This window comes from Chlamydomonas reinhardtii, chromosome 1 (assembly GCF_000002595.2).
Source record: "Chlamydomonas reinhardtii strain CC-503 cw92 mt+ chromosome 1, whole genome shotgun sequence".
In the NCBI taxonomy this organism is placed as follows: domain Eukaryota; kingdom Viridiplantae; phylum Chlorophyta; class Chlorophyceae; order Chlamydomonadales; family Chlamydomonadaceae; genus Chlamydomonas; species Chlamydomonas reinhardtii.
The window spans coordinates 2,519,404-2,535,925 of record NC_057004.1 but is presented as its reverse complement, the minus strand read 5'-3'; the positions used below and the strand labels follow the sequence as shown (position 1 = coordinate 2,535,925).

At 64.2% G+C, this 16,522-nt stretch overlaps 2 protein-coding genes across 2 annotated transcripts; one reads left to right on the top strand and one right to left on the bottom strand.

The window, feature by feature from the left end:
* Nucleotides 1–756: 756 nt before the first annotated feature.
* CHLRE_01g014500v5 (uncharacterized protein) lies at nucleotides 757–7,082 on the top strand. The gene is made up of 9 exons (XM_043058371.1): nucleotides 757–1,109; nucleotides 1,587–1,759; nucleotides 2,076–2,200; nucleotides 2,401–2,632; nucleotides 2,809–2,989; nucleotides 3,247–3,323; nucleotides 3,423–4,696; nucleotides 4,861–5,906; nucleotides 6,057–7,082. The coding sequence occupies exons 1-9, from the start codon at nucleotides 950–952 to the stop codon at nucleotides 6,329–6,331; spliced, it is 3,543 nt and encodes a 1,180-aa protein (XP_042928285.1). The 5' UTR covers nucleotides 757–949; the 3' UTR covers nucleotides 6,332–7,082.
* A 9-nt stretch (nucleotides 7,083–7,091) lies between these two features.
* Nucleotides 7,092–14,206, bottom strand: CHLRE_01g014450v5 (uncharacterized protein). Its single transcript, XM_043058370.1, has 2 exons — nucleotides 13,904–14,206; nucleotides 7,092–13,582 (listed from the first exon to the last, which is right to left on the bottom strand). The coding sequence occupies exons 1-2, from the start codon at nucleotides 13,982–13,984 to the stop codon at nucleotides 7,766–7,768; spliced, it is 5,898 nt and encodes a 1,965-aa protein (XP_042928284.1). The 5' UTR covers nucleotides 13,985–14,206; the 3' UTR covers nucleotides 7,092–7,765.
* Between the last annotated feature and the right edge of the window lie 2,316 nt (nucleotides 14,207–16,522).

The following is a 16,522-nucleotide window of genomic DNA, read 5'->3' as shown; positions in this document are numbered from 1 at the left end:
CACCTTCTGCGTCCGCACATGGACATTCAGGCGCCACCGCCGCTGGCCCCACTGCCGGTAGAAACGGAGCAGGTGCCAAAGCCCGTACTGCACACAGCCCGACAGGCCGACACTCAGCAAAAGTAACTTACGACACCCGCTCTGTGGGTGCGGGCATACCGGCAATGCCCATAGTTGGTCTCATGATCTCGCGCAGTAACCCTTCACGGTGGGGTTTGGGGTGTTGTTAGATACCAGTCCAAACCGGTATCGGAGCCCCCTCAAAGCTAAAAAAACTAGGCATATTTGCGCCCCTGGATGCCGTGGGCGAGAACGTGGTTAGCGCCCTCCTCGCCGGCGGCGGCGGCCTACCCCCTGGAAGATGCAAGCCCTGTTTGAGGGTCAAATGGTGGCGAGGTGCCAAGACAAAACAACAGCAACACTTGTGGGTGGGCAGGGCCTGCAGGCTAGGGGATTAAACCCAAATCGTAGAAGGGAGTTTGCACAATCAAAATGTAGAGCACGCAAAGCCGGGACCGCTCGACGTTGGCTTGGGCTTGTCAGTGGACAGGTAGCAGCTCTTGCCGTCCTCCGCCGTGTGGCCGTAGTAGGTCCCTGCGAGGCGCCCCTGCTTGAACTCGAACTTGACGTCTGGGTAGAGCTTGGGGTGGCGTGTCGCCCTAAGTCGCCCGGCGTGTCTCCGCATGGGGCTGGCGGGGCGACGGCGATGGGCTGCCGATGTGCGACACCATCTAACATTTCCGCTTGCAGATTCGCATTGAGCTTCTATTTACTTTCAAGCGTGAACGCCTTGACGTTTGCACAGAGCTGTCGTTCGATTGGAGAGTGACTGACTCGTGACCTGTCCTTGACTAGCAATTCGTTGCTCCGGCCCCGCCTCCTTGCCACGCCCTATGCGAAGACAGCAAAATCATGATGGAGATTTGTGGGGCCGCAAAACTCGACAAGAATGCTTAACTGCGCTCCGTGCTTTGGCCGACGGGGCCCTAGCGGCCGCTCGATTGATGAGCAAAACAATGCTGGTAATAAAAATAGCGCCGAGGAGGCCCTAAAGCAGCCGGCTGGACCTGCACTGGCTCCTGAGCGCCGAACCGTTGTCGAGAATGCAGGTAAGCCCATAGGTAACTTACGGCTTTGTGTTGAGATATGTCTTTGTGTGGCTGGCGTCCGGGGCGCATCATTGTCACTGCAGGAGGGGACGAACCGCGGCGAATAAGAATGCAAGGGAAACGCGCAACACCTGCATGGATAGCACTGCTTAGCGGTTCAATTGGTCTAAGGCAAATGCCGTCATATTAGCGCACGGTTTTTTGCCGACGACACACACGTGCTCACTGTTGTGGCCTGCGGTGAGGGGTGTGGCCGCGGCTACGTGCGGGGCTCGCGCGATGGCGCGCCGCATCAGCTGTTAGCAAGGGCTTGGGCGAGACGTGGCTCTGCACGGTCAGACAGGAGGTTAGACGCGTCACGACGCGCAAACCCGTTACCCTTTACTCATGCCCCTGACACGCGGTACGCACACGCAACGCCAACCTGCCCTTACTGATCCCATCCCACCGACACGCAACGCGCCCTGCCACACCCAGGCCCAGCCGAGCAGGCAAGCGATGCACAGTTGCGGCTTTCCCCTAGTGAGTCGTCTGCGGCCGCAGTGACGCGGATACCGTCCAGCGACACGAACGCTCTGCAGTCGAAACTGAAGGTCCCTTTCTCGGAGCTGACCTTCCACGCTCTGATCGGCAAGGGAAGCTTTAAGCAGGTGGGGACAGGGAAACAAGGGACGCGCCGGCGCGATGAAAGCCGTCTGCAGGCACCATGAGTACGTGTTCTTTTGCAGCTTTATGTCGGTTGCTCATCTGGGCACTGCGCTTGTGAATTCGTATTGGGTTGGGTTATATACGGCGTTGGGCCGAGTGATGGGAGTGTGTTACGGTAGTTTGATGACAATGGCCGTGCTAGAGCAGCACGAGCTTCTAACGCCAGGCCATACTTGTGGCGTCTGGGCCAAGGATTCGCCGGGATTCTGCGGGCCCTTTAGGTACATACTTTCACATATGCATCGTCCATGCGCGCAGGTGTACCGCGGCAAATGGAATAACACCAACGTGGCCATTGTGGCCATGCGCAAGGGTGGGCTGGTCACAGAGGCGCGGCTGATGCAACAGCTGGGCTCGCACCCCAACCTCTGCCAGTTCTACAGGTGTGTGGCATAGTGGGGGTGCGGCGTTGGCGCCTTGCGCTTGCCGATGGCAGGCTGTAGGGCAGGTGCACTAAGACTGCACAGCTGCATCGGCGAGCTGGCACGATGATATCTCTACTGCAAAGGAACGTGCTGCAGTAATTCGGAGAGCTCGCGCTGAAGGTCGATCTGACGCCGCGACCGTCGCCTGCTTCCCTCAGGTGGTCCACGGACACGCGCGGCAACGAGTATGTTGTGTGTGAGCTGGTACCGTTTGGCTCGCTGGACAAGGTGCTGGCACACTTCGGGCCCTCGCTGCGCAATCGTTCCAAGCTGATGATGTGCGAGCAGATCTGCCACGCCATGAGCGAGCTGGCCAGCGAGGGTGTGTTACACCGCGACCTGGCGGCACGCAACATCCTGGTGCAGTCCATGCAGCCAGTGCACATCAAGGTGCGGGCGCACTAGTGTGGGTGTGTGCGGTCACGGCGGGCCACGCGCATCCGCGTCTGTGAATGGGCGTTGATTGTGCCGCGGGTGGTGGCTCACCTACCGTACCGTTTCCTAGGCCCGCCGTCCGATGCGCAAGGCCGCCGAGAGTGTGTGTATGGTTTCATGCGGGGCTGCAGGTGTCGGACTTCGGCCTATCCCGCGCGGGGCCCGCGCCGTCACTGGAGCCATCTGACAGCACAGTTGAGGGGGCCGGCCAGCGAGGTGCCCAGCAGCCTGAGGAGGAGGCGCTAGTGCCTGTGAGGTGGAGCGCGCCGGAGGTGCTGCGGTCCGGCGGCGGCTGGTCAGAGAAGTCAGATGGTGGGTGCTACAGAACGCAGCAAGGTTTATTTTATATGCGGCGTTCCTGAGGTATAGGTTAGTAGCAAAGCAGCGGACGGCGCAACGACTGTCGAGTGTCCTGGGGTACGGTACGGAACGGGCACGGAACAGCTGCATTTACGGTCGTCGCTTGCGCGGTGATTTGTTTGCCTCTCGCTAGCTTTTTTGTACGCGTTGTCATGTCAGATGTGGGGGTTTTCATGCTTACTAATTGTTTTCATGTCACCACTTTTCAGTGTGGGCCTACGGCATCACATGCTGGGAGATCTTTAGCAACGGCGCGGAGCCTTACCCGAGCCGCTCCGACGCCGAGGTGGGTCTGCATCTCTGCCCTTCCCTGACCCCAGCTGGCACCGCATGGCCGCACTCACCTCGGCCCCGCCCTGCTTTTCTCTTCGCCACTGTGCCCCAGGCTGCGTTCGCCATCATGAATGGCGAGCTGCTGCCGCGGCCCAAGAACTGCCCGCAGCCAGTGTACTCGCTCATGGTCAACTGCTGGGCGGCGGATCCGCGCCAGCGGCCCAGCTTCCGCCAGATCGCCGACGTGTTTCGCCGTTGGCGCGAGGCCACCCTAGCTGCCAAGGCCGCCAGCGGGGCTGGGGCGGGTGGTGGCAGTGGGACCAACTCTCCGGCGGTCAGCAGCAAGCTGCCGCTCCTGTCCGGCGTGCTACCGGTAGAGCCGGCGCCGGCCAGCCCCACGGCGCACCAGCAGCTGCACCAGCAGCTACAGCAGTATTTTCAGAATCAGCTGGTCATGCCGCGTGCCGCCGCGCCGCTGTCGCAGGTGCCGGAGGTGCCGCTGTCCTCGCACGATACGCCGCAGGCACTCAGCAACGGTGTTCATGCCGGCGCGGGGGGTGCGGCAAGCGCTGTGTCGTCAGGTCCGGAGCCGGCTGCGCCTGGTGGTGGCTACGTGCCGATCACAGCACTGTGGCGGCCCGACACCGAGGCTGCGGCTGCTGCCGCCCAGTCGCTGGCCCCGATTCAGTCCGGCGAGGTCCTGCACGTCATAGACTCTGGAGCCGCCGCACCCGCGCCGCGCTCGTCGGGGGCGGCGCACAATCCTTCTTTCAGCGCCGCCCACACAGCTCTGCCGCCATCGCGAGGCGCCTGTGGAGGCTTCCATGCCGCAGAACACGGCGCTTGTGCGCCCTGCGACGCTGACGGCGCCAGCCTAGTGCATGTGGCTGCCGGACACGGCACGCTGGCGCCCGGGCAGCCCCACGACACGTGCGTAGCCGCGACCGGGACAGCCGACGCTGATGTTGGGAGGCCGTCCTGCCGCGACGTTGCAGGGCTACATGTGATGAGCGCAACGCCGCCAACAGCGCAGGTGGACAGCCCAGATCACGCCGCCTTGCCTACTGCGGTGCAGCTGTCGGTGGAGGCGCTGACTTTGCAGCCCCATGCCGGCAGCCTGACAGCAATGGACGCCAGGCAGCCCCGCGGCCCTGGGCCCGCCAGCGGACCCACGGTCGGCCAGTCGATGGTGTGCTCGGCAGACGTGTGGCTAGAGGCGGCCATGATGAATGAAGCCACGCTGTCGCATGACGTGTCGCCAAGCCAGGCGCCGGGCGTCCAAACACCGCCGCAGCACCAGCAGTCGCAGCCGCTGCCGCCTCGGCACCAGCCCACGGCGCTGTCCGTCTCGAGTGGCTCGGGTGGCGTAAGCCTGCAACCGGCACCGTGAGTGCAGCTGAAGGGACATTGCTTACCGTATTGACGGGTGCTATGCTAGGGCGGATGCGGACGGGCTTTCAGCTGGACTACTTGCATGTTGCGAAACATTTATTACTTTGAGAACGTGTGCATGACTGCATCTAACCCCACGATTTAACCCTTTATCACAGGAATGGTCATCTTTCAGACCCAGGACACGCTGTACGAGTAACTGCGATTGGTCCATCCGCGACAACCGTCCGCTATCCCGGTGCCGGCCATGCACCTGCAGCTAGTGCCACAGCCCTGGGCGCCGATGCCCCAACAGCCGTGCCACAACAGGAGGTACCTCTTCCGCCAGCTGACACCTCAACACTTGTGGCAGGACCCCAAACAGTGGCGCACGCAGCCTTAGGGGCGCCGCTCGGCACAGGGACGATGGGAGCTGGGCCGGGGCTGCCAGCCGAGCCTCTGGCACGGTACAGCAGCAGTGGGGTGATGGGGCCCGCCCCGGGTACCGTCCCGCCACTGCCGCGCGTTTCGCGACGCGGAGGTGGAGGTGGCGGCCCGGGCGGCTTCGCGGCTGTGCCCAACTTTGGCTCCATTTCATCGGGTCCCGCCGATGACGGTCGGCGCAGCTCCCGCTCCGCGTTGCGGTGGGCGGCGGGCGCTAGCGGCGCAGGGCCGGAGGCAGGCTTGCCACTTGCGGCGTACTATGCTGGCGGCAGCACGGCGGGCATGTTCTATGAGACGTGCGTACTGAGCATGGAGGTGGAGACCGCCATTGACCCCATGATATCCATGAGCACCGCCGCGTCCAACGCCAACAACATATTCCGCGGCTACCCGGGCGCCAGTGGGCACGCCGGCGCTGGCATCTCGTCAGGCGGCGTGCTGGGCCCTGGCGGCGCCGCAGGCACCGGCGCGCACCGGCTGTCCGCAGCTGCACGGCAGCTGGCGCTGGGGCTAGGCGACGCATGCAGGCCGGGCACCGGCGGCATGGACAGTGGCGAGCGAGCGCTGCGGTCACTGCAGGGCATCATGTTCATGCGGCAGGGCACGGCGGGCGTGTTGTCAACGACGGAGGTGGCCGCGGACGAGGCCGCTGGTGTGTTCGCGCCAGCGAACGACCAGGAGCTACCGCCGACCTCGCCGGCTGGTGGTGGCGGCGTCGGCGGTCTGGAGTATCTTGGGGAGGGGGAGCTGCCGCTGGACAATGCGGCGTTCAGGGATCCGGGTGAGCAGGGCACATGAGGTTAATTTAGCCAGCCTGGCAGCGGGTCACCTGGTACCGTACAGGATTACCCGTGCACCTAGGGCGGTGTCGAAGTTGCCTTCTTGCTTCCCAGGCCCAACTGGTTCGTGCCGTGTGTGATGTGGCCTGCAGGGGGCAGGATGCAGGCATCGCCGCATGTGGCTGGGGTGGCGTCGCCCCTGGTGGCCGCTGGCCTCTACCCGCCGGTCCCAGCTGGCATGTATGGAGCCCCAGCTGGGTCCGATGCAGTGCCCGTGCTGACGGCAGCAGGGAGCATGGCGGCGATGGGTCTGGGGGTGGCGGTGGGGCTTACCAGGCCCGCCGCTGCCCCCGCTGCTAAGGCTCCGGCAGGCTCGTCAAACCCGTACGTGACCATTCGGGAGCTGCATCAGGGTAACCCGTACTGAACGGTGCGGCCCTCGCAACGGTGCCGCGCCCATCGAGGCGGCTGGAGCACGCGGTTTGCAACAACAAATGAAGTTCGACATAGTCTAAATGCACGGGGCACGCATCGTGGATTGCAGGTAGTTCATATCTCTGTTGCTCGCCAGTATTCATTGGTGCAGTAGAAACCCTGACGTGAAAGGGCCGGTCTGGATGTCGGTATACATGCTCAAGGATTAAAACTAATGGGACACTGAAACTGTCGGTTGCGGTTTGGTCACGGTTGGGGATGTGAGCTCGCGGGTGGGCTGGCTATATACGCAAGGTGCGCAACCCAAGGCGCTCCGGTGCGGTGCAGACTTTAAGGGGAAATCCCAATGGGGGGGGCACGCCTGCTACTGAGTAACAAGGCTGTTTTGCTATCAGGCACTGGTACTTGTGGACTGGGTTCACGTTCCTGCAACAACATCACCAGACACAAGTACTGTACATGACACAGGCCCACATGCTCCTGCCTCAGCCCATACTACCCTGCCTCAGCCCTTACTACCCATATAGTCCCGGGAGCACCAGCAGCAGCACGGGGTCGAGTGATGATGTGGGGCGCGGTGTATGGAGGTGGCATCCTGTGTGTTTATCTGGGCGCTTCATTGCGCAAAGCCAATCGAGCCCACCTCGGGGACATGTTCAATTTTATGGTGTGTGAGAGCCGCCTCGCCCCGGTAAGTGCACGTGCTTGAGTGCTGTGCTGCAGTAGGATGACTCAGACCGCCGGTATAGACGATGGTATAGACGTTTCCATGGTGACGGGGCTGGAGAAGTGACTTGGGGAAGGTGGGTTTCCTCTTGAGAAAGGGGGCTGAGCCCACACCACAGCCATCGACTAGGTTGAATGTCTACCTCATCTCCCGGAATCTACTTGCCGAGGCACCGCCAGGCCAGTTACGCTGCAATTGATGCATCCAACTGCGCTCAACCAGCTGCGCACTCCAGCCCTGCCGTTGCAAATTGTCTGCCATTTGCTGGGGTCTGGGAATCAGCTGCACCCTACGGGACTTCACCAACCTGCCTTACCCCTGTCCCATTGCACACCCAACTGCGCTATGCAGGGTTTCCGGTAAATTGCGGCAGAAACTGCTGCGAAATCATGATACGCTATGCCGCCAATAACATCTGACCCACGAGTTGGCCTGCACATGCGTGTTTGTGAACTCCAGTCCCCGCCAACGCGTGTATTGCACGCATGTCTGCAGCAAATATTTGCGCGCCGACTTTGCAGGCCACCACGTTTGCCAGTACTCGGCTATATACAATCGTTACCTGCCAGACGACAATTGCAACAATACACAGCAATATCACGGTGGTTGTAAACGTGTACGCTTCACACGGAATCAATCCACAAGCCATTTCTTGCAGCCTGAATTGATTAATAAAAGTATGCTGGGTCGTGCACACAACTAATAGGCCCCGTTCAACGACACACGCTTAGGTGCACCGCCGCCACTGGAGTTGCCTCCGCTGCCTGCCTCCGCTGCGGCAGCCGCCGCCAGGTTGGCATGCACAGTCGCACCGAAGCTGCGTGCTAGCTTCTCCCCCAACCGGCGTGCTGGTGCGGCGGTGGTCCCTACAAAGCGCGGGGTAGACCCCGAGTTTGGCCCAGACGCCAGACCGCTCGCATAGCCGCCATCGCTGCCATAGCCGCCATTGCTGCCAACCTGCTGGAGTTCGTTCAGGATGGATGCGTAGGGTGTTGGCACAGCCCCCGAACCATTTTGACTGCTGTGCCCGCCGTTGGAGGCGGCTCCGCCCCCGCTGCCGCTCACAACCGCCATCGCACCGGCAGCGCCAAAGCGCAGCTTGAGCAACGCGGCCCCGCTGCCGGCGGGGCTGGCATACGCGCTGCCTTGCCCAGAGCCGTTGGCGCCGGCAACGCCGGTTTCGCTTATGTGGCGGCGCTTCTCAGCATCCAAGCCCTGCAACCCGACGAAGCTGTTGCCGCTGACAGGCACGGACACAAGGCCCTGTAGCCCCTGCGACTGCAGAGGCATGGCGGCAGCCCAACGCACGCGCCCGGCCGCAGCGGCTGCAGCAGCCGATGGTGCTGCACCTGACGAGCCGCCAGGTAAAGCGCTCAAACCGGCCATGCCACCTGTCAGCGACACCTGCTGTGCGCCCGCAACTAATCCGTTCTCGCTAAACCGAGTGACCAGTGTGCCACGCCGGGGCGGCGGTGGCGTGGGGTTGAGCGGACTGCCGCCCGGCACTGCACGCCGGCCAGCGCGCGCCAAGCCAGCCCCACCCGTGCCGCCGCCACTGCTGTTTGCTCCGGCTCCCAACAGCCCCAGCAAATCACCGCCGTTGTCTCCCGCGTCTGCGCCGTTGCCAGCGCCGTCCGTGGTGGCGCGCCGGCCGCCGGTAAGCCGTGCCGGCGGTGTGCTCGACCGCTCTCCCGACTGCGACAACTTACTTCCCATTGGCAGCGACTCGCTCACGGATTCGCTTGCTCCAAGAAGCGCGCGAGAAGACTTTACTAGGCGTGAGCGCCAGGCAAGGGCTGTCGCTGACGACGCATTGCCACCTCCACCTCCGCTGCCGTCGCCGCCTGCAGCGGCGGCGCTACCCGCCGGGCCTGGCACAACACCGTCGGCAACAGAAGCCTGCAGCGCATCTGTCGCAAGCCGCATCATATCTCGCCATCGCGGAGCCATCGGCGTTGGGCTCATGCCACCCCCGGCTTTGCCACTGCTGACATCTGCCTTGTTGTCTGCGTCAAAGCGTAGGCGCGAAGGCATCAGGCTGCCGCTGACGCTGCCCCCGGCAGCTCCAACTGCATTGCCACCGTTGCTAAGCCGTGGTGCAGGTGCAGGCCCCGCCGTAGGACCGGAGGCAGGACTACTCGCCGCGCCGTTCGAATTGTTGAATGTGGCTCCGCCAAGCCCGGACGTGCGCCACGGCGGCGGCGCCGTGGGGGTCGCAGGGCTGGCCGTGCTGCCTGCATGCGAGGCGCGCGCCTGAGGGCGCGATGCGAGCGGGCTGTTGCCAGCGCCCGAGTTGCTGATGCGTCGCAGGTTGGGCGCAACGGGCCCAGAGTCCGTGCGCGCCAGAGGCGCGGCTGGGGAGTTGGGCGCGACGGCAACGAAAGCGACAGCAAGCTTGCTGACGGCAGGCACGGCCGCCGGCCTGACAGGCGACAGGGCCACCAGCGACGCGGGAGGAACGAGTGGTGCACGCTGTCCCGCCTGCTCCTGCGCCAGCGCTGCCGCGACCCCTGCCATATCCAAGCCGTCGCCGGTTCTGGCCGTCACCGACGCCCGCTGGCTGCGCGCCTTGAGTGTCCGCTCAAGGTCCGCCCACTCCTCGTCTAGGTCATCTGCCCCGCCGTCATCGTCTCCGTCAGCGGCTGCTCGGACGGGTGTGCCAACGTTGGAAGGCCCCTGCGATGAGTTGTTGCTGCCCATGGTGCGAATGCGCTTCAGGGTGTCTCGCAGCGTGGAGGCCGTGTTGGAGGCCGCCCGAAGCAGCTCTGTGCGCCGGACACTGCCAGAGTGTGACCCGCCCTCGCCAGGTTGGCTAAGGCCAGAGGCAAAGGAGTGCGCCGAGCGGGCAGAGGCGAAGCTCGCAGCCGCGTCAGTGAGCGCCGGCGGCATACCAGGGGCGGTGCCATCCGCAGCGGTGGCGCCGTCCGCAGCGGTGTCGGTAGGCTCGGGCTCAAGCGTGCGCACGGATGCGCCACCGAAGCGTATTGAGCGTTCACGTTTTGGTGGCGGCGGCGCTGACGGGGGCTGTGGCTGTGGCTGTGGCTGTGCCGGCGCCCTCGACACGTTTGGCATTGACCAGCGCACGTGACTTTCGCTTGCGCCGGCATGCCGCAGCACTGGGCCAGCGCTCGCCCCGCCTGCACCCGCGAGCACTGCTACGGCCTGGAGCACAGGCGCCGCGTCTGCGGACGCGGAGACTGCCGGTGAGAGCGTGTCCCGCTTGATGCTGGCACGTCGCTTGGTGCCATCGGGAGCGGCGAACATGTCGAGCAGTTCGTCGCCGATGAGCGCCAGCTCCGCCTCCGACACGCGTGTCACGTTGGACTTGTGTTGCTGTAGCTGCTGCGCTTGCGGCGGCCTGTGCGGCGCTGCCGCGGCTGTCGTTGGGCGGGAGGGGAAGTCGTCTGCCCAGGAGGGAAGGCGAATCAGGTCACTGTCGGGGTCAGGGTCTTGGTTATCCGAGGGGCGCTTGGCGGCTGGCCGGGCGGCCCGATCGAGGGGCAGCGGTGCCTTGGCACTGGCGGCGGGATAGTTGTCGGCCCAGGACGGCAGCCGCGTCAGGTCATTGTCGGGTGCGGCTGCTGCTGCTTTGGCGTTGGCCACCTTGGCCTGCGGATGCGGTTCTGATGCTGAAATGAAGTGCTGCGGCATGGACAACGACACGCGCAGCTCGCGGGACGGTGCCGGCGCCCCAGCCTCTGGCGCCGGCTGGCCCGTGGCCGACGGGGCTGAGGCGCCCGTCATCTGTGAGGCAGGCGAAACCTCACGCTGTAGGCCGTTGCCAGGGTCTGATGGGTCACGCCGGCGCGCCAAGGCGGAGGCAGGAGTGGCAGAAGCTGCTGCGGCTGCGGCTGCGACAGCAGCCTCCGCTGCGGCCTTTGCCTCCGCTGCTGCTTTCACCTCGGCCACTGCCTTGGCTTCTGCAACTGCTTTCGCCTCGGGTGCCGCTTTTACCTCTGCTGTTGTTTTCGCCTCGGCCGCTGCCTTGGCTTCTGCAGCTGCTTTTGCTTCTGCTGCCGCCTTGGCCTCTGCAGCTGCCTTAGCCTCCGCTGCAGCTTTGGCCTGCGCCGCCGCCTTTAGTTCAGCCGCGGCCCTTGCCTCTTCGGTTGCCCGGATCTCGGCGGCGGCTTGGGCGGCTGCCTCCTTGGCAGCCCGCAACTCTGCAGCAGCGTGTGCCTCCGCTGCGGCCTTCGCAGCGATTTCTTCAGCAGCTCGCGCTGCCACCTCAGCCCATGCTGCAGTCTCTGCCTGCGCGGAGGAGGCGGCCTCGGGAACCTGCTCTGCTTGCTGCTGCTGTTGCTGTAACTGCGCCCCAGGCAACAGTTGCTGGCGTACGCATGATACCTGCCGCCGTGGGACGCGAGCCACTTGCTGCGGCACATAGTCAAGCCGGCTCTGTTCAGTTGCCGATGGAGGTGGTGGTGCCGGCGGCTGTTGCAGAGCCGGTGCTGGCGGCGGCTGCGATGGTGGCCCCACCGGTTTTGACGGCGCTCGCACTGGCTCGTACTCTAGGCGCGATGGCTTTTGCTGCTGTTGCAGCGCTGCCGGCCGCAGCAGCGGCGGCAGTGCCTGCAGCTGCGCCTCCAGCTCCGCCTGCAGGCGCCGCGCGTTGGCCGCCTCCCGCTCCTCTGCCTCCCGCCGCGCGCGCTCCTCTGCCTCCGCCTGCTTCAGGCGCAGCTCCTCCTGCCGCGCCGCCTCCTCCGCAGCCGCCTGCGCCACGCGCCGCGCCTCTGCCTCTGCTTGGCGGTGCAGCTCCAGCAGCCTCTGCTCCTCCCGGTACAGCCGCACCTCGGCCCCCAGCAGCCGCTGCCGCTCCGCCACGCGCTGGCCCTCCTTCTCCAGCTCCAGCTGCTGCTGCGTCAGCTGCAGCCTGTGCCGCTGGAGCTCCAGCTGCTCCTCCCGCGACCGGGGCTGCACGGAGTCAAGCATTGCCATCTGCTCGCCGAGAATCTGCCGCGCTGCCGTCACATCGGATGCAGCTGCGACCAGCTGCCGCTCCTCTGCTTCCCAACCCCGACTGCGCTGGTCCTCGGCCCGCAGACGCTGCTGCTCTTCCCACTCCACCTGCAGCTGTTCCCGCGCCTGGCGGTTCTGCTGTCCCTGTGCCAGCGCCGCCGACACCCCCAACTGCCGCCCGTACTCGACGCGCTGCTGCTCGTGCGCTGCCGCCAGCGCCTGCTCCTCATCCCCGCGCGTGCGCACCGACACCTGCGCATGCACGTGCCGCTGCTGTTGCTGCTGCTGCTCGCGCTCCTGCGCTGCCGCCAATGCCGCTTCAAACTTCATGCGAGGTGTCTCCTCCAACATTCCGGGGCCCAGGGCAGCAGCGCCGCGCTGTGCGCCTAGCTGGTCCTGCACGGCGGCCACCGAGTAAAGCCACCGGTGCACCACCTTCTGCCGCTGCTCCTGTTCCGCAACCTCCTCCGCCGTCAGGTACTCGTCATTGCCGTCAACGGCCGCTGCGCCGCCAGCGGCGTAATCATGCGGCGCCACCACGCTCGCGACGTGTGCGTGCCCGCTGCTGCTGTGTGGCGAGCCCACGGAATAGTCTCCGTGCCAGGGCGACTTCTCCACCGCTTGTACGCGACGCAACGCCAAATGCTGCTGCGGTTGCTGCTGCTGTTGCTGTCGCTGCTGTTGCTGCTGTCGCTCAGCCTGCTGTACAGGCAGCCCCGCCACGTTGTATTGCTGCCCCTGCGCATGCATCAACAGTCCCAGCTTGGCGCGCAGGCGGTCATGAATGCGCGCACGCTCGCGCTCCAGCAGTCGCGCCTTGCGTTTTTCCTCGCTCAGACCCTCCAAGTCGCTCTCGTCACTCGCGGGCCCAGAGTGGCCGGTGCCACCGACAGCTGTACGGGCGCTCTGCTGATGCTGCAGCCGCCGCTGCTGCCCACTCGGCGCGCCTTCCGCGTCCTCGGCCTCGCCCGCAAGCCCGTGCGCCCCTGTCCGCCGCGCCCTCAGCTCGTCGCCCTGGCTGACGGCGCGGCGAAGATACGCTGTCGAGCGCTCGCCGCCACCAGCGCCGCTGTGCCTGCCAAACCCCCGCCGCTCCTCGTGCTCGCCGTCGTCCTCTACTCCGTCACCTGTTTCTGACCTGTCACCCGTGCTGCTGTGAGCTCGGCTACGCGGCGCGCTCATAGTGTCAGTGGCCTGTGACTCCCAGGACTGCGCCCGCCGTAGCGTGCGCGAGCGGGAGCGCCGGGACGACGGGGCCCCGCCCGTCTGGCTCTGGTCCAGTCGGAGCACGTCCGCAGGAGTCGCGCAGGAACGCCAGGCGTTCACAAAGCTGCTGGCTGCGCGGGAAGCTGGCTTGCCGGCGCTGCCGTCGCCTGAGCTGCCGCGGCTGGACGGCGGCATGTCCGTGCGCTTGGAGACTGACCGGCCGAAGCTGGGCGCAAGCTTAGACAAAAGTTTGCGGAAGCCTCCGCCTCCGCTTCCAGAGCCCTCCCCATCGTCCGACTTGATGCGGACATGCTGACCTCCTTCGGGACGGCGCTGCGCGGGCGAGTTGGACTCCTGTGGAGGGGAGTCGGGGAGGGACGGGAAAGGGCCGGACGCTCAGTGGTGGGTGACGCTCAGTGGTGGGTGACAAGGCGTGACAAGGCGCCCCTCAGCCACCTGCAGCAATCCATTAAATCAAGGACAATCGCACTAAAGAGCCCAGGATGAGCCAGTGAAACTCTCAGGACCGAAACTGTCTTGAGGCTACCTACTGCTTTTTAGCCAGCTCTAACAACCTGAGCTTGTGTGCCCATTGGCTCATATCGCTTAAGGTGCACATTGAGTCCAGGTCAGTGCCACGGGCAGTCCAATAGCGCGCCGCTCGCCTGCCCTTACCTTCCGCGGCTCGGGCTTCTTTACAGCCTTCCCCTTTCCAAAGTAGTCACCATAAGATTTGGATGCCTGGAAACGACCCATGGCTTAGAGTCGCGTCAACAGTCGCGGGGACCGCGTGTGACTACCTTGCCCCATATCCTCGCTGTATGTATTGATAGCAGCAGAAACCACTTAAGGTTGTTGACTAAGGGCTATCCTAAACGTCAAATCCGACTCGACCAGCGGGCGCTCTCAGCTCCACGCCGCCGAGCCATCGGCTACGAATTAAATATGCTATGCGAAGATGAAAAGTAACAAGACGGGTTAGGGTTTGCGGTTCGCAACGTGCTCGGCCAGTGGGCGCATCTAGGGTGGCACGACCTGGCACGACAGCACGTTGCGTTGAAGCTCGCGGCAGACCATGTGTCGAGCCTTCTGACTGCAGACGACTGAGTACCCAGCGCAACATTTCCACGACGGGACAGTCCTCCCCTGGTCCGCGCCAAGGTCCGCGCTGACCATTCACCGATCAACCACACGGCCTCCTCCGGTCTGTGCACGAAGCCCTGACGCAGACGCGCTGTGCCGCTGTCTGCAGCAGCACGCTTAACGAAGGGGGTGGGTGTTTCTCTCTGGGCCGGAGACGGTCCCTCGCGGCGTGGGTACGGTGTGCCCCCGCTTGTCGGGCTGTCCCTTCAATTGTAATTCGCATCCTTAACGAAGGTGCTGGGGGCAAAGTCAGCGGCCTCGTGACTGTTGCCATTGCCTTTGACCCCCCACGCCGGCGCTAAACTGGGCCTTGAACTGAAGTCTGAAACGTGTCACTGCTCCCGCGTTTCTTCTGGGCCACCCTTGGGGCTACCCCCCAGTGCGCGAGGTGCCTCCGAGAGGAGCTTTGGCAGCTGTCCATGTGCCCACCCCCATGGTCTATGCATGCAACTCTGCTTCACAAGTGTGGCGTTGCGGTGTGTGTGTGTGTGTGTGTGTGTGTGTGTGTGTGTGTGTGTGTGTGTGTGTATATGTGTGACTGTGTGTGTGCGTGTGCGTGTGTGCGTGTGTGCGTGTGTGCGTGTGTGCGTGTGTTCGTGTGTGTGTGTGTGTGTGTGTGTGTGTGTGTGTGTGTGTGTGTGTGTGTGTGTGTGTGTGTGTGTGTGTTAAAAAAAACGAAACGAAAGCCCGCCCAATGACGCGACGGAGTTACTTACCGATACCCACCATTTTACCGAGCGTCGCGTGACTGTCGTGACCCAGGTAGTCATACTTACCCGCGATAAGCCTGGAACCCCACGGGCGACCATTCGGCCTGACCCCGCGTTGCACCTGTATGCGTCCATGCTCCGCACCCTGGGCGCGCTAAACAACGTTTACCCAGCACGCCTAATTCCCAGATTCCCGCCCGCTGGTCGTAGTCGAGCTCACCTATAGGCAAAGGTGGAAGCATGAGCATAGGGCGGCAGCGAGGAAGTGTCACGGGCATGTGAATGGCAACGGCGATAAGAGAGGCGGCGTGCAGCAGACAAGCTAGGTATCACGCGTCCCAAATCCCGCCCACTAAGTACAATAACACTATTGGAAGAGGGCGAGTTCGCGGTGGCACTGCGACTAAACGGGGTCGAGGCTGCATGGGGGACGTGGCGGGCGGCGGTTGCAGCGTTTCCAGACGCGTGTCAAGCTGGTGTGTGTGCGTGTGACGTGTGTGCGCCGTGGGCTGGCGGGAGCTGGCCTCCCGCTCCCCACTCCACGGCGGCACCGAGGCTAGGCACGCTCGCGGCCGCAGTGGCCGCGTCGGCTGTTCGTGACGAGCCCCCCCATCCCCCACCCCCCAGAATCCAGTTACCCCCCCTGTTAGTGAACACGCGCCGCGACGTGTCGCGGGTAGTGCCGCGCCGTACGCCTCGGCGACCTGGCCGTACTCCGTGACGAGGTCCATCCGCCGTCCGCCAGAGCCATCAGGTGGTCGCAGAAAGTGACCGAGCGGTACCGATGGGCATATCGCGCATGCATCGCGGGCACCGGACGGGGTCCCGGACCTGTGACGCGGGCTTAAGAGACAAATAGCGCGGTGCTGGTACCGCGACCAGCGGGAACAGGGCGACGAAGGTGGTGAAGTTGAGCTCGTCGTCGCCCAGTCCGCCAGGTCGCCCAAACTACCCCAGCTCCGCGCACCCGGCCCATATGAAAGGTACAGTACAGTTTAGCAAAAGCAATACCCGGGGGCTTAAAAGCCCGCAGCCCAAAGGCCCGCCCATAGGTCCCTCATTGGACAAGGGGTGTCAGCTTTGTACAGCTGGAAAATGGGCTGAGCCCCATGTAGCGCAAGGGATGTGACGATGGGCACCGGCGACATGAACAGCACCCTTGCAAGCCCATCCAGCGGGACTGGCCACTATGCCAACGCCGTGCCGAGGCACCGACATGCCCTGTCCCCGCCACGCCACGCCACCTTACCCACGCCACTTCACGGTCCATGATATCCCAAATGCACCTCACCCACATCCCACTCAAGCACCGCAAACGGCTAGCCGGGCTCGGGCGCGGGCTCCCGGGCCGCGACACATTTAAGGCTCGGGGACGCATGGTTTGGCTGTTGCAAACAATCTCGACATTCTTGCCCCAAGACGCTTGTCGTCGACATGTTTT

Coding starts and splice junctions, on each gene's coding strand:
- CHLRE_01g014500v5 (XM_043058371.1), top strand. CDS start 950: ATGCTTAACTGCGCTCCGTGCTTTGGCCGACGGGGCCCTAGCGGCCGC. Junction 2,201..2,400: donor AACCTCTGCCAGTTCTACAG/GTGTGTGGCATA, acceptor TGCTTCCCTCAG/GTGGTCCACGGACACGCGCG. Junction 5,907..6,056: donor TGCGGCGTTCAGGGATCCGG/GTGAGCAGGGCA, acceptor TGTGGCCTGCAG/GGGGCAGGATGCAGGCATCG.
- CHLRE_01g014450v5 (XM_043058370.1), bottom strand. CDS start 13,984: ATGGGTCGTTTCCAGGCATCCAAATCTTATGGTGACTACTTTGGAAAG. Junction 13,583..13,903: donor AGAAGCCCGAGCCGCGGAAG/GTAAGGGCAGGC, acceptor TCCCCTCCACAG/GAGTCCAACTCGCCCGCGCA.